The sequence below is a fragment of the Triticum urartu genome, chromosome 7A (genome assembly GCF_056163025.1).
Source record: "Triticum urartu cultivar PI428250 chromosome 7A, HENAU_Tu73, whole genome shotgun sequence".
Classification (NCBI taxonomy): Eukaryota; Viridiplantae; Streptophyta; class Magnoliopsida; order Poales; family Poaceae; genus Triticum; species Triticum urartu.
In genome coordinates this window covers 733,677,992-733,693,022 of record NC_141879.1, presented here as the reverse complement: position 1 = coordinate 733,693,022, position 15,031 = coordinate 733,677,992, and the positions used below count along the sequence as shown (strand labels likewise).

The 15,031-nt window shown below is 42.7% G+C and overlaps 1 protein-coding gene and 1 pseudogene across 1 annotated transcript; both read right to left on the bottom strand.

Moving 5' to 3' along the window:
- Positions 1–2,059: 2,059 nt before the first annotated feature.
- Positions 2,060–3,056, bottom strand: LOC147962434 (26 kDa endochitinase 1 pseudogene; annotated as a pseudogene).
- An 8,698-nt stretch (positions 3,057–11,754) lies between these two features.
- On the bottom strand, positions 11,755–12,768 carry LOC125530954 (26 kDa endochitinase 2). The gene has a single exon (XM_048695364.2). It carries the CDS (start codon positions 12,690–12,692, stop codon positions 11,892–11,894), a length of 801 nt encoding a protein of 266 aa, XP_048551321.1. The 5' UTR covers positions 12,693–12,768; the 3' UTR covers positions 11,755–11,891.
- Between the last annotated feature and the right edge of the window lie 2,263 nt (positions 12,769–15,031).

Here is a 15,031-nt window from a genome sequence, read left to right as displayed (position 1 = left end):
GTCCTGAACACGCAGCTCAGGACACCCAGTCCTCACCGTATTCTCCTTGAGCTAAGGTCACACAGACCTCGCCCAATCACTCGTGGTAAGTCTTCGGGCGACTTCCAAACCTTCACAAACTTGGTCACTCGGCAATCCACAATTCCTCTTGGATGCTCTAGACCATGACGTTTAACCGTCTGGAAGAAGCATAGTCTTCAAAGGTAACAAGCGTCGGATCCACGCAGGATCAATCTCTTCAGTGATGCTCAATCACTTGGGGTTTGAAGGTGTTTGGGTTTTGGTTTTGGTTTTTCCTCACTTGATGATTTTCGCTCAAAGTCCTCAGAGGATGGGTTGCTCTCAAATGACAAGTGTCAGTTTCTCTCAGAGCAGCCAACCAGCTAGTGGTTGTAGGGGGCGGCTATTTATAGTCTAGGGAGCAGCCTGACATGATAAGACATAAATGCCCTGCAATGATATGACCGTTAGGTGGATAGCTATTTTGGGACAGCTGGCGCATAGCACAGCAACGGTCGGAATTTTGAGTAGCAAAATCCTCAGGGCTGTCATGTTCCTCACTGTGTAGGCAATCCGCACTGGCGAATTCCTAACTCCTCGGTCAGAACAAATTCCTCAGAGACCAGAAGAACTTCGTCTCTGTCACTGAAGAAATTGACTGAACTGTATGAGATTTCCAATGGCTTCACTCGAAGGGATTGGTAGGTGTAGGATTTTGAGTTGAGCATCACATGGAAATTTTCCTTAGTATTTCCTCGACCCCCTTTAACAGTACGGTGTTTCCTATGACTCAAGAAAGAGAAAATGAAACTACGAAAACAAAAGTCTTCACGCTTCATGTTCTTCGAATGAATACCAAGTCTTCAAGGTCACACCAATTTCTTCACTTTCAAAGTCTTCAGAAAGTCTTCAGAAATCCAAAGTCTTCAGTCGAAGAACTTCATTTTTAGGGGTCGACTTTCTCTGTAAATATCAAACTCCTCATAAACTTATAGACCTGTGTACACTCACAAAAGCATTAGTCCCTTAACCTATAAGTCTTCAATACACCAAAATCACTAAGGGGCACTAGATGCACTTACAAGATTACTAAATTAGTTGGGCGGCAACTGAGCATTATTAAAACATGGAATATGGTTACCTCGTTACTATCTATAGCCAAGAAACAATTTATGTGAAGTGATTATCTCCCATTTAATTAGCGGTAGCTAGCGTTACCCACACATTCGTAATCTATATTTTTTCCACATAATTGTATGTCTGAATTTTAGTCGAATTTCTCTAATTGTCTCCGTGATCTAGTAAAAAAAATTGTATACTCTTTAAGGTTGTTGTGTAACATTTGAGGTGGTAAGCCCGCCGAATTTGAATGGGTGAGCAGAACATCCCATTGCACATAGCCAAACACTTACGGTTTCCATCTGCCCATCCTCATACCACAGTTTTTTTTTCAGCGGACCTCATACCACAGTTTTTTGTTTTTTTTTTTTTGAGACAAACCTCATACCACAGTTGAAGGTAACCAAGCAGCATACATGAATTTCAACAGCGATATATGGCAGGCTACAAAACAAACTGCAAAACTTGGTCCATGCCGTGTTTCAGCACTCCACTGGGCTTTTTTTTTTTTGAGCAAATTGGGCCAGACGTGTTGGAAGTCTAAAAAACAAAAAGAATGAGTAACCAACCAGTCGTTCCGCAAGAGGACCAATGGGCTCAAAAGAAGGGCTAACAAGCTCGCCAAGTGGGTATGAAAACGAAGTTGGGTGAGTATAAGGCCAAGGTCGCCAATCTGCGGTATGGCTGCCCTGGCGTGCTCGTAGACACAGCATACCCCTGGTCGTCGTCTGGCGGCAAGGCATGGGGGAGCGCTCCGGCGTCACTCCTAAAACAATGGCCTTGATGGCATCATGCAGGGAAGATGAGGCCGGGCCGAATCATTTGCATAGACCCATGGTGCTTCGCGCACAACAAGTAACCCACAATTTTGTGTGTATCGCCTGACCATTGAAATATCTTGTTTTATGATTATACTTCTAAAGCTTTTATACTCCCTCCATCCTAAAATAAGTCTCGCTGTTTTATTACAAAGTAATATCTCAAGAAAAAATTATAGGGAAATGCTTCTGGTTGTAGCAGTCAAGGTTGTCACCGTGGGTGACGCCGAGGATGTGGCAGTAGCGCTTGTAAAACCCGATCCGGTCAGCAACACGCTTATCATACCCATGCCCGCACTCCTTCCCGCCGTTGACGATGTTGGTGATCACGCCGAATCCTGGCACTCGCCCCGCAACCCGGTCCGCTGCTGAAGGACTCCAATGGCCCGTTATGACCGCGTGGCTCGAGGGCTTGGGTGGCTGCGCTGTCATCCAGAACCAAATTGCCGTCTTGAATGACACGGTCGAGTCTGTGGCCACCAAGCCCGGGTTGCCCAGCAGGTCAGCCCCGATGCCCCGGCCCGCCGGCCCATAGTTATAGTTGTGAGAGAGCTGGATGGGCCCTCGGCCATAGTAGCGTCTTCCAGGGGCACATGGCCATATCACGCTTGGGGTGCAGTAGTTGGACTTAGCGCGCTCCTGTTTGAAGCAATAGCCCCACGCGTAGGGCCCGTTCGGGGCCGTAGCCCACCCGCCGGTGGTCTCATGGGAGGTCTGCGCTAGGAAGGCGGCCACCTCACGCTTTCGGGTGGCGGTGCCGCCCGTGGTGCCGAAGCCCGGAAAGGCGGCCGCGGCCGCTAGGAAGGCGTCGTAGGTGTAGAATCCCTTAGCTTGGCACGCCCTGTTGTTGCGGTGCAGCAGCATCCGGTCGAAGAGTGAGCGGGAGATGATGGAGGAAACGCCGCCACCAAAGGAGCCGGGCGTGCCGCAGCCAGAGCACTGGCTCTGGCAGCCGTCACCGCAGTACTCCGGGGTAGAGCCGCACCAGCCGAAGCGGCTGCAGCAGAGGCAGTTCGGGCAGGTCGCCCCGCCGGCCTGCGAACCGCACTGTGCGGCACGCGCGCAGGCGATGGCCATGGCCGCCGTGGCTAGCACGGACACAACCGCGAGCGTTCTCATCGTACACACAGCTCGGTTGGCCGCTGGCTGGTGCAAGTGTGTGTACGTGCCAGAAGCGGTGGGGAGTCTCACGTTTTTATATATATGTGTCGCGCTCGTGTTGCAAGAACTAGGCAGCAATCAAACCTGGCGGCTCCGATACGGCCGAGGGGTGAGCTGATCGAGAGCGTCTGTGTTTGTAAGTTTGTATGCATGGATGACAGAAAAATAGATAGATGACGCATGGGCAGGCATTCATGGACGGCGTCCATGGAATACAGTTACCTCGTTACTATCTATAGCCAAGAAAAATGTACGGCGTCCATGGAATACAGTTACCTCGTTACTATCTATAGCAAAGAAACAATTTATTCAAAGTGATTATCTCCAATTTAATTAGCGGTTGCTAGCAAAGTGTTACCCACACATTCGTAATCTATATTTTTCCACATAATTGTATGTCTGAATTTGAGCCAAATTTCTCTTATTGTCTCCGTGCCCTAGTAAAAAAAATGTATACTTTTTCCCCCTAAAGTGAACACCTCAATCCGAGACACATTGCAACATCTCGTGTACCGTTAAGTGTTACTCACACAATCGTAATCAATAGTTTCACCTAGTCGAGCTAGTCGGGTTGGTCTCTTTTTAACAAACTTCAATCTAGGTTCTTATCGCTAAAAAAACCAGTCTACATTACGAATCTGATATCTTGTTAGGCTTCCTCATTGGGAAGTTACATAGGCCATGTGCTAATATGTACAGACTTAGTAGGGTCACTGAGATGTGTAAGTCACACATACTTTGCAAATATGTGAGTAATTGCTCATGTATGTAATACAGTTTCTGGCAAAATTCCACATAATTTTAGCTATTATTATGTCGAATCTGATTTGTAATTTGTCCAAATTATAGACTAGGTTCCACGGCTTGATCTTTGTTGGGAAATAACTGGTAATAGTTTTTGTAGAGGGAATTTTGGAACCTGCTTCATGTTTTATGTTTTATATTATCTATTTTATGTAGAGAAGTCCACTTAAAACCCTCAACTATTCAGTTTGTCCAAGAATGAAGCCTCAACTCTAAAACCGGCTAAGAATCAACACCGCACTCTGCAAAAAAAAATCTGGCCCTGATTTTGGCGAGCATGTCGGATTATGACCCGTTGACCATACAGTCGGATCCCAATCAGCAACGGCGTCAGCACATGGACTAAAATAGGACAGAAAAAATAATTTTAGGATATTTTAAAATCTGTTTGGCCAAAACATCTAAAACCTTCACCAAATGATCAATATATTAGTATTTAGTTCACAAAATTATTTCATTTTTTCCTGGACAGTTTTTTTGACAAAATTTGGACAAGAAATTGTAATTTCATGGTTTTTTAAATCCGTCCGCGCAAAATATCTCAAACTTGCATAGAGTTATCAGTACTATTCTTGATTTTTAGAGAATTTTTTCCAAATTTTTGTCATACTTACATTTTTTTTAAATAAAAATGGCCAAAAAAGGGTCCAAAATTGTAATTTCGTATTATGTTTAAATTTGTTGGCATAAACATTTGAAGGTTTCCCAAAATGACCATTATATTAGTCTTGAGTTTACAGAATTATGTCAAAAATTTCTAGATACTTTTATTGTTGGAATTTTTTTCACCAAAAGGGGTTGAAATTGTTTGGGTCAAATTTTACAAATGGAATAGTTCGGTGTTGTAAAGTGGACTTCTCTCTTTTTTATATATGCATAATGTTTCCTCATAATTTTTGAAAATTTAAGTGATGTGGTTTTGCTGAACTTTGGAGTCGAGATGATATGGACCAGGTCCAGATCATGAATTTACATAGTCCTTCCATTCCAATAAATTAGAACTATAGTGTATTATTTTTTACTTCAAAATATATATTACGAAAAACTTTTTGAATAATAATTTAATGGTATAAATTTTGTCATATATTACTATAATCTAAATTTGGTTAGTCTTATTTATGATATCATGTTGGTTGGTCTAATTTATAATCAAATTTTAATTAATTGAGGCAGTACTTTTGGGCCAAGGTTACTAAATAAGTTGGGCTAGCATATAGGCCATTTACACTTAATAAAAGAGGATAAACCCAAACGAACCTCACCCAGAACCCTAGCGAGCTACACACACGCACGCAATGTGGCTCGCTCGATCTCTGCCGCCGCTGGCGCTTCTCTCCCGTCTCCGGCGCCCTGCATCCGCACACCGGCAGTCCCTTGTGCTGGGCGGTACATGGCGTGCATACGCCTCGGCCGACGCCGGTAAATCACATCGCGACCCGGTGCCGCCGGTGCCCGCGGAAACATGGCCGCACTTGTGCAACAGTTGCGGCGCGGAACAGGAGCAGCGGCGGCGGCATCTGTACGTGGTTCTGGATGACTGGAAGCACGGTTTCTCCCTGCATAAGATCAGCTCGGGGGAGCTGGTCGGCGGCGGCGACGACGGTGGCGTGGAGCCACGGCGCCTCCCCGATCCGATCCTCCGCTTCGACTCCCGCTCGATCGGCACAAACCCAGGCTTCCACTCCCTGGGCAGCAACGTTGTCGTGACCACCGACGACGGCGACGGCCTAACCCTCGTGTATGACACGGAGACGGCGACGCTGCGCACTGGGAACAGAGACCCCCCGCACGGAGATGGTTGCTGCCACCACGCCGTGGCCGCAGGCAACAATCTGTACACCTTGGATTCCAAGAGCAGCAGCATGCTCAACTTGGACGAGTACGCCGTGCCCCACTGGGAGGTTGGCCCCGGCCCCACAGAGCCCTTCACCCCCTACAAGGACAGCTATGTCTCGGCGTGCGCTTTGCACCCGGACGGGCGCACTATATTCGTCTCCGTCAGGCGCCGCTCCGGCGACTACCGCACCGGCTTTGTGGAGGAAGAACCGGAGCAAGAGGGTGGCAAGAAGGATCCGGAGCGGCAGAGCGTGCAGCAGCTGGGGACCTTCGCGCTGGACACGCAGAGCGAGTGGGGGTGCTGGAGCTGGACGCAGTACGGCACCTGGTACCTGCCGTTCGAAGGCCAGGCGCACTACGACGGTGACCTGGGCACGTGGGTCGGGAAGACCCACGCCGCCCGCGACGGCCAAGGCTACCGCAATGACGAGCACGAGCACCTCTGCTCCTATGACGTCCCGGACCTGATCAGGAATGAGGAGGAAGAGGAGGAGGATGAAGGGACCGATGAAGAGGAGGATGAAGGGGAGGAGGATGAAGAGGTGGAAGAGGAGAAGCTGGTCGACGGAGTCTGCCCGCCGCCGGTGCCTCCCTGGAGTCTTGCCGCAGAGAAGCTGACGTTCCTGGAGCCCAAGCTTAAGAGTACGGGGCGTGCTGTGCTCCTCCACACCGGTGGCAGAGGCACGTTTTGCCTGGTCGAGCGGGCCTTGCGCAAGGGTGTCAGCTCCAGCCGCTCCAAAGCCGACGGCGACGGCGACGACTGCCTGCTCCGCGTGACCATGTGCCGCATCAGGTATGGAAGAAACGGCGAGCTCGTGGCTGCGCCGCTCTGGCCTAGTCGGTCATACCTTACATCCCGCTATTCGCCGTACTGGCCTGGTCGATCCTACCTCACACCCAGCGATGTCAAGGATTTTGACGTGCGTGCATTTTGGATATAATCCTAGTAGAAACAAAATAAGTAAAGGAGTGTGATCACATATATTTTCTTCCATTTGTATGCATAGTTGCATACAGATTAGACAAAATAATCCCAACTTCGGTTATGCTGGTGTGTTTAGGTTATGAACCCTTCAAGCTTTTTTATTTGTGGTGCGATTCTTGTTAAATGTATTTTCTTTTTTTGCTGGTGTGAAATGTCTTTTCTGTGTTTCTATTTGGCACCTAATATTACATATTCTGGCTAGTTTGTATTCCGTCTTCCATGTGAGGATTCTTGGACTGGAATGCTTTATGTACTAAAAATCTAAAACCAAAGAAGATATGTATTTGTGTTTTAAAGATATTTGATTATTTATATTTGTTACATTAATTTTTTAGTTAGTATTTTTTTGTCTTTATTAGTTTGCTCATTATAAAATTGTGTTGGGTGTTGGCATAAATGTACAATTTTTGGTTTATAAATGTACAGATGGGTGTTGGCATAAATGTACACTTGGTTTATAAATGTACAGATGGGTGTTGGCATAAATGTACACTATTAGGTGCAATTTTCGATTTAGAAACGTGTAGCATTTTTATTGTTTGCATACTCTGAAGCCAGAAATTGAACCTGGTTCAGGGTTAAAAAAATCAAAATTGAGTGGTTTGCACATTTTAAAGGATGGAAGAGCACACTCTTATTTTGTGCAGGCATTATTTTCTGTTGTTTATCGATAAAAATTCGGAAATGATAAATCTCGAACATTCAGGATTTTTCCATGGCAAATCGAATGATTTTATAGCAAATTTAGTTGACAAGCATGGCAATTTCCTGGCAATAAAAAAAATTGGGGACGGAATTGCCATGTTTCCAAACTATAAACTTGCCATCCCTCGCGTATATAAATTGCCCCTAGAAAAATGTTTGATTTGCCATGGGCAAATCCCGAACGTTTGAAACTTATGAGTGTCCTAAAAATAATGATTATGCTCTGATGGACCTATAGACACTATTCATTTAAGAAATGGACATGCAGTCCAATGGTACTAGGGCCCTATTTGTGTTGAGATTCTCATGCAATGTCTTTTCTGTGTTTCCATTTGTGTACATATTATTCTGGCAAGTTTGTATTCGGTCTCTTTTCATGTGAAAATTCTTAGACTAGCAGGGTGCTTTATGTACTAAAACTCTAAAACCAGAGGAAAATTTTCTCTGGCACCCGTTCCCTGGGAGGCCAACCCCAGCAAATGACCCGATCGTTGTTGCACGTATCTTGATGCAATGACAATGCCATGTAGATCGGCTGAAGAGGCGTGACACGCTTACCAGTTGGTTGCAACAGGTTTTGTGAATAGATGTACTATACTTGTTTTTATGTGTTTGAAGCTAAATTATTTTAAATTAATTTTTTTCCTTTTAAAATGCAATCCAGAATTTTTTCAGTTTTCAAAGAACAAAATTTCCCTATTTTTAAATAGATTTTTTCTAAAGAGGTAATATCAACGGAAGTCATAGAACTTGTGTCACATGTTCAGTTTGGTGCTAGAATTTTGAAAATACGATTTTGTGGTCACCTAACTTGACTCAAGCGTGCGGATACGGTCACTCTATACACGTATGCGGGCGTATCCATGTGTATGGCCCCACTTAGCAGCGAGTGAGGGCATTAGGCGGCGATGTATTTTTACACAGAACACCCTCATTTTTTTTATTTGGAGAAAAAGTCAAAAATAGCGACAAATTTGTACACAATACCCTCTCACTTTTTTTACTTACAGAAAAACTGGACCACAGTAGTGCACGTATATGCGAAAATTAGCATAAAAAAGATACATCAGATGGACTTGAACCCGCAACAACCAGTTTAAACACTGCTGATGTAGCCACCAGGCACTTAAGGTAGTCTTGTGTACTCTGGATAAGAAGTTGTATATACACAAAAACTGTGTGGAGTTTAATTGGGTTGCGGATCTGTGTCCCGTTTTGTGCGCGCTATTATTTGTAAGATATTTATAGAACATAAGTAATAAAGTTATGTTGTCTAAAAAAATAATAAAATTATGTTCAAATATTTGTGTGTTAAAAATATTATACATACAAATGATGATTAGTAAATAAAAATATTTAAATATAAACCTGTGTATCATATATAAAATATTTAGTAACACATAAGTAAAGGAAATATTTAGGATATTTGTAAAGCATAAGTAATAAAATTATGTTCAAATTTTTTTGTGTTAGAAATACTATAATTCAAAAATATGATTCATAAATAAAAACATTTCAATATAAACTTGTGTATTATATAAAACTATTTAGTTAATACTGACTTGAAAATGTTTTTTAAAATAAATAGTTTTAATGAATCTAAAAATATCTACACTTGCGGCTTATATTTAAATTATACAAAATTATGAATAGAAACATTAACTAGATAATTTTGAATATTCACTTCTGTATAATTTTTTACTCATGACTTATATTAAGATAAATACATAATTTATTTATTAGCCATGATTGAACATCATATTAACAGTTTAAATTTTAAATTATGAATAGTTTTAATTGTACAAACATTAAACTATACAAATGTGCATATAATTATTTAAGTGTTTGCATGAATAAAATATTTTTTTGAATTGTAATTTTGAAAACTAAATATGTATACACACATTTGTATAAAACACTTGTTTATATGATGCACATGTTTATATTTGAAAGTTTACTTACTAATCATTGTTTGTATGTATAATATTTTTAATGCACGAATATTTAAACATAACTTTATTACTTATGTTTTACAAATATATCCAAAGAACAGCGCGTGTAAAATGGGTTAAGGTCTACATGCGTCCCGTTTAGTCCATATAGGTTCGTTATCCATATCAGACACCAAGAATTGAAGGGTCGTACTCGCTAGTATGTGTTGTTGTATACTGGTTGGTCGTGGGTACGAGATCTGGTGGAACCATTTTTTGTGTTAATTTCCGCTTATATGTACAGTTTTCTCATAAATAAAAATCACGGTGGTTGATCTTTTTGTAAAATAAAAAATATCAGGATGTTTTGTGCAAAAATAAATCGGCCCAGCGTAATCGGTCACTGACAGTGGGGTCATACACAATGGATACTTCCGCATATGTATATTATGATTGTATCTGCACAACTGAGCCAAGTTAGGTGACCATAAAATCGTATTTTTAAAATTTTAGCACCAACCTGAACATGTGGCGCAAGTTGTGTGACTCCCGGTGAAATTACCTCTTTTCTAAACTTGCCATGTGCATTTTTATTTATAGGTCTTGTTTGTAATGTCATCCAGGTTTTTTTTTCTAAACTTGCCATGTATAATTTCCAAAAAAAATGCCATGAATAACATGGCAGTAATCTTAAGTTCTACATGGCAGTTTTATTACTAAGAGCATGGCATTTTAATAAATAATACCATGGCATTTAAATTATTAACAAGATGGCATTTTTATTTACTAAGAGCATTGCATTTTTATTGTCAAGAGGATGGCAATTTTATGATTAATAGCATGGCATTTTTATGATTAAGGGTATGGAATTTGTATTATTAGGAGGATGGCAGTTTTATTATTAACAAGTTGGCGGTATTATTATTGAGAGCCTAACATTTTATTATTGTTGGCATGGCATTTTTGTTATCAAGAGGATGACATTTTTTTTCTTAGTAAGAGGATGGCAATTTATTTTTATTGGCATGGCAGTTTTATTTTTCCCTGACATGGCATTTTTATGGATTTTTGTACAATGGACCAAATAAAGCAAAGCAATATTCATGGAATTTTATTAAATTAACATGGCAGTTTTATAAAGTAGCATGACATTTTTTTGTATTCATAGGAATTATAGATTTTTATGTTTTTCTCATTTTTATAAGAAATATTTTTTGCTCATGGTATTTAAAAAAAGTAAAACAAAGACTAAATAGTAGGGTCCAAACCAACCAAACCAAATAAGCTACTCCCTCCATTCCATAACTCGTGTTGTTGTTTTAGTTCAATTAAAAAACATAAAGTAACACAGGCACAATAGCTACTTAAATGTTGAGGTATCTCTATTGCCGTTGTCGAACTCTTTAAAAGGCGTATAGTGTTCATATGAGACCAAGAGCCAATATTGTTGGGAAGATTCGGTACCAAAGCATCCATACAAGATGCCTTTGTTATGTTCCGCATAAAAGGTAACCATAGTTACATCTTACAACATGTAGATAGGAGATGATGCTCTTATTGTATTTTGTGCAGGGTCAAAATTATACATAACTAAAATGTTTGTGAAACTAAAAATGTTCATGATTTTTTAGAAATTATGGTATTCAAAAGATGTTCAGTAATCTGAAAAAATGTCTATGAAATTTAAAAAAATTGAAACAGTTCCGTAAATAACGAAAAAAACAAACCGTCACTTATGTAGAGGTTTTATTAGGGGCTCTGTAGAGGTCATTTTTACGATTTTATTTAGTCTCATGCATCAGAGTAAGTAAAAGGTTTCCTTTTTCTGAGCAGCGCTGAGCCCAAAAAATTCACACAACTTTATATGGGTTCGTTTTGGTAAACTATATAAAAATGACTAAATGTTAATTTGCCTCCATACACAACTATGTTTATTTTGGTACGATAGTTTTACTCGTTATGAAAAACACCGGTACGCTAGGCCAAGATGAGACACATCATTCATCAGTATAGCTCAGGCATGGTCCGTCAATGCAGTTTGCTCAGCCAAAAAGTATTTCATTGTGGTGCCTTAGGAAATCAAGTCATTATGAGGCCATCACATTTTAATTTTTAAAATGACTTTAAAAGTGCCTTATCTCATCATGACATCCAGGCATAGTTTTTGAAATGATATTTTAAAAGTCCTTATCTCATCCTGACATTTGATTTGGACTTTTTTTTTATCTCTACCACATCTGCATAATCTGATTATTTTTCTCCCATCGCAAGCGCACGGGCATATTTGCTAGTACCTACTTAAATGTTGAGGCATCTCTATTGCCATTGTTGAACTCGTTAAAAGGCGTATAGTGTTCATTTCAGACCAAGAGCCAATATTGTTGGTAAGATTCGGTACCAAAGCATCCATACGAGATGCCTTTGTTATGTTCCGCATAAAAGGTAACCATAGTTACATCTTACAACATGTAGATAGGAGATGACCCTCTTATTGTATTTTGCCCAGGGCCAAGATTATACATAACTAATTAATTAAGCAAAGGGCCTCTGGTTGTAGCAGTCGAGGTTGTCGCCGTAGCCAACGCCGAGGATGTCGCAGTAGCGCTTGTAAAATCCGATCCGATCAGCGACGCGGCTGTCTTGCCCGTGCCCGCACTCGATCCCACCGTTGATGATGTTGGTGATCACACCAAACCCGGGCACCCGCCCTGCGGCCCGGTCTGCCCCTGAGGGGCTCCACTGGCCCGTGATCACAGCATGGCTCGACGGCTTTGGCGCCTGAGCCGTCATCCAGAACCACATCGCCGTCTTAAACGACACTGTGGGGTCTGTCGCCACCAGGTCCGGGTTGCTCAGCAGATCGACCCCGATGGCCCGGCCAGCAGGCCCGTAGTTGTAGTTGTGGGAGAGCTGGATGGGCCCGCGGCCGTAGTATCGCTTCCCTGGGGCGCACGGCCACTGGGCGCTCGGGGTGCAGTAGTCGGAGGCGGCTCCACGTTCCTGCTTGAAGCAGTAGCCCCAGGCGAAGGCCCCGTCCGGTGCGGTCGCCCACCCGCCGGTGGTCTCGTGGGAGGTCTGTGCCAGGAAGGCGGCCACCTCGCGCTTCTGGGCGTCGGCGCTGCCGGTGGTGCCGAAGCCCGGGAAGGCAGCTGCGGCGGCGACGAAGGCGTCGTAGGTGTAGAAGCCCTTGGCCTGGCAGGCGCCGTCGTTGCGGTGCAGTAGCATGCGGTCAAACTGTGCGCGGGAGACGACGGAGGACACGCTGCCGCGCGCGGCGCCGATGGCCATGGCCACCGTGGCTACCACCACGGCCACCACCGCAAGCGATCTCATCGTGCGTGGCAACGAAGCAGAGTACTTGACCGCTATCTGGTGCAGGTGTAGTGTTGTGGGAGAAGCGCTGGGGAGTGCACGTCTTTATATCGGTGTCGCGCGCTACTCGATCGCCATGATCGACCCTGTGTCTATCCATCTACCTCCTCGTGAGCTTTCTTCCAGGGCGACATCGTCATGCCATTGACGGATCAATTTTGGCAGCTTAGATACGGTCGAGAGGTACAGCGGTGAGCAGCTGGCCATGTATGATCCAGAGCGTGTGCATTCATGGACGCATGTGGAATTTTAGTCCATAGACGACGCAATGCATTCATGGACGGACGTCCATGGAACGCAATTCCTATTTTCCCTTTCCAGAGTTTATCATTTATTCATGAGTCAATTACACTGGTGGTGCTTGAACTTGGCGTAAACGGTCACTTTAGTGCTAGAACTTGTGGCATACATTAAACTGGTGCAATAACTTGACTCGGGTGTGCAAATACAGTGCTAACCGCACTTGGATACGAAATCAACGCTGACTTGGCCGCCAGCGTTGTCAAAGACTAGAAGTGCGTGACCTGTTTTTTTCCTTTTGCAGAAAAACCTCAACATTTTTTATTTCTCACAAAAAAGACCATATCCACGTGGTAGATGGTATTTTATTTTGTTTGTTCTATGACAGGTGAGTCCCGACGTGAAAATTAAAAGGGAAAATGTTTTTTTTTTGCTGGAATTAAAAGAGAATATGTTAGACTCCTACACTCCAACACGTGACCTTTTTTTTAGAATTCAACACAACGACCTACTGTTAGGGCGCTCGTGCTCATAGCCACTGCATCAATTACATTCTGATGTCTAACAAGGATAACAACTGTTAATGTAGTATAAGGAAGATACATGTGGGGCTTAAATTGGCTGCAGATAGTGCAACCCATTTGCACGCGCTAATTCTTTTTGAAATATTTGTGAAATGTAAGTCATTAAAATAATGTTCAAATATTTATTTTTTATAAATGTTAGACATACAAACAATGATTAGTAGACAAAAATATTTAAACATACACACATCTATTATATAAAATTGTTAATTAAATATGGACATTTAAAATGTTTATTTAATAGAAAAATACACATGTGCTGCTTATATTTAATATTCAAATTGATGAATACAAAAATTTATCTGAAGTTGTGAAGACTAAATGGTGTAGCAGCCAGACTGTGACATGGGCAAGGGTCGCACGTTCGAGACGTGGAGGCCTCCATTTTTTCTTGGTAATAATTCTCAGTATGTACACACAGGGCCCACTGGCTATAGAGTCGAAAAAAAATGAAATGCCATCTTCCAACGTCGACAGTGCCTTTTTGTGGGAAAATAATAATTCAAGAGGGTTTACGCAAAAAATGGCCACACGCCCTCCTGTCTGCCTTCGGGTCACTGACGGCGGGACCCATCCTATGTTGGCGCGCCTAATCAGCGGCTCGGGCATACACAGCCAAGGTTTGCATTGTATTTGCATGCCCGAGCCAACTTGTTACACCAGTTCGATGTATGCCGCAAGTTCTAGCACCAAAGTGACCGTTTGCGCCAAGTTCAAGCACCACCGGTGTAATTGACTCTTTATCCATTGAAACAAATGGACAGAGAACCGCACCCGCATTTGGGTCCAAGTGCGAGGGCACACACGTGCGTCCTTTTGCCAACTTTGGTAGACGTACGGACTTATACGGGGGTTTTACAGGTTGCTTAACATTGATTGGCCGTGGATTGATTAAGACGCACGGGCCAATAGGGGGGGTGGGGGGCAATTAGAGGAGCGTGCAGTCCTTCAACCTATAAAAACCTGTACAATGTGCCTGTACGTGTAGCATTTTTGTCCTTTTGCGCCGTGAGTCGTGCACTTGTGTGCACTGAAAAATCGTGAAAAACCACTTGTAATTGATATATGTTGTGAATACGTCGAAATATGGTTGATTATGCATGTCGGTCTCATACATATATGCCGTATGAACTATTGCCCTATTCCTTCTTTGACTATGGGTGGACCTTATATGTTTACTTCTTTGCTTGCTGTTCATCTCCTTCCTCTTGTCTGACGAACTCTTCTTCCTATTCTACATCGCTACTGTTGTGTCATTTTCTTTCATCCAATACTTTCTGTTCTCTTGCATTCACGTAATTTCTTTGCTTCGCTGCTTCGCTGCTTCTCCTACTGTGGTTATTCTGTGCACTACCAGTATGGGATCTTTTCGAGCAGAGTTTGATGCATTAAAGTTGCAATTTGACAGGTAATTTAATCTGTTACTTCTTGTATTCTGCTACTATTCTTGGTTACTCACATAGGACGCTCATATCT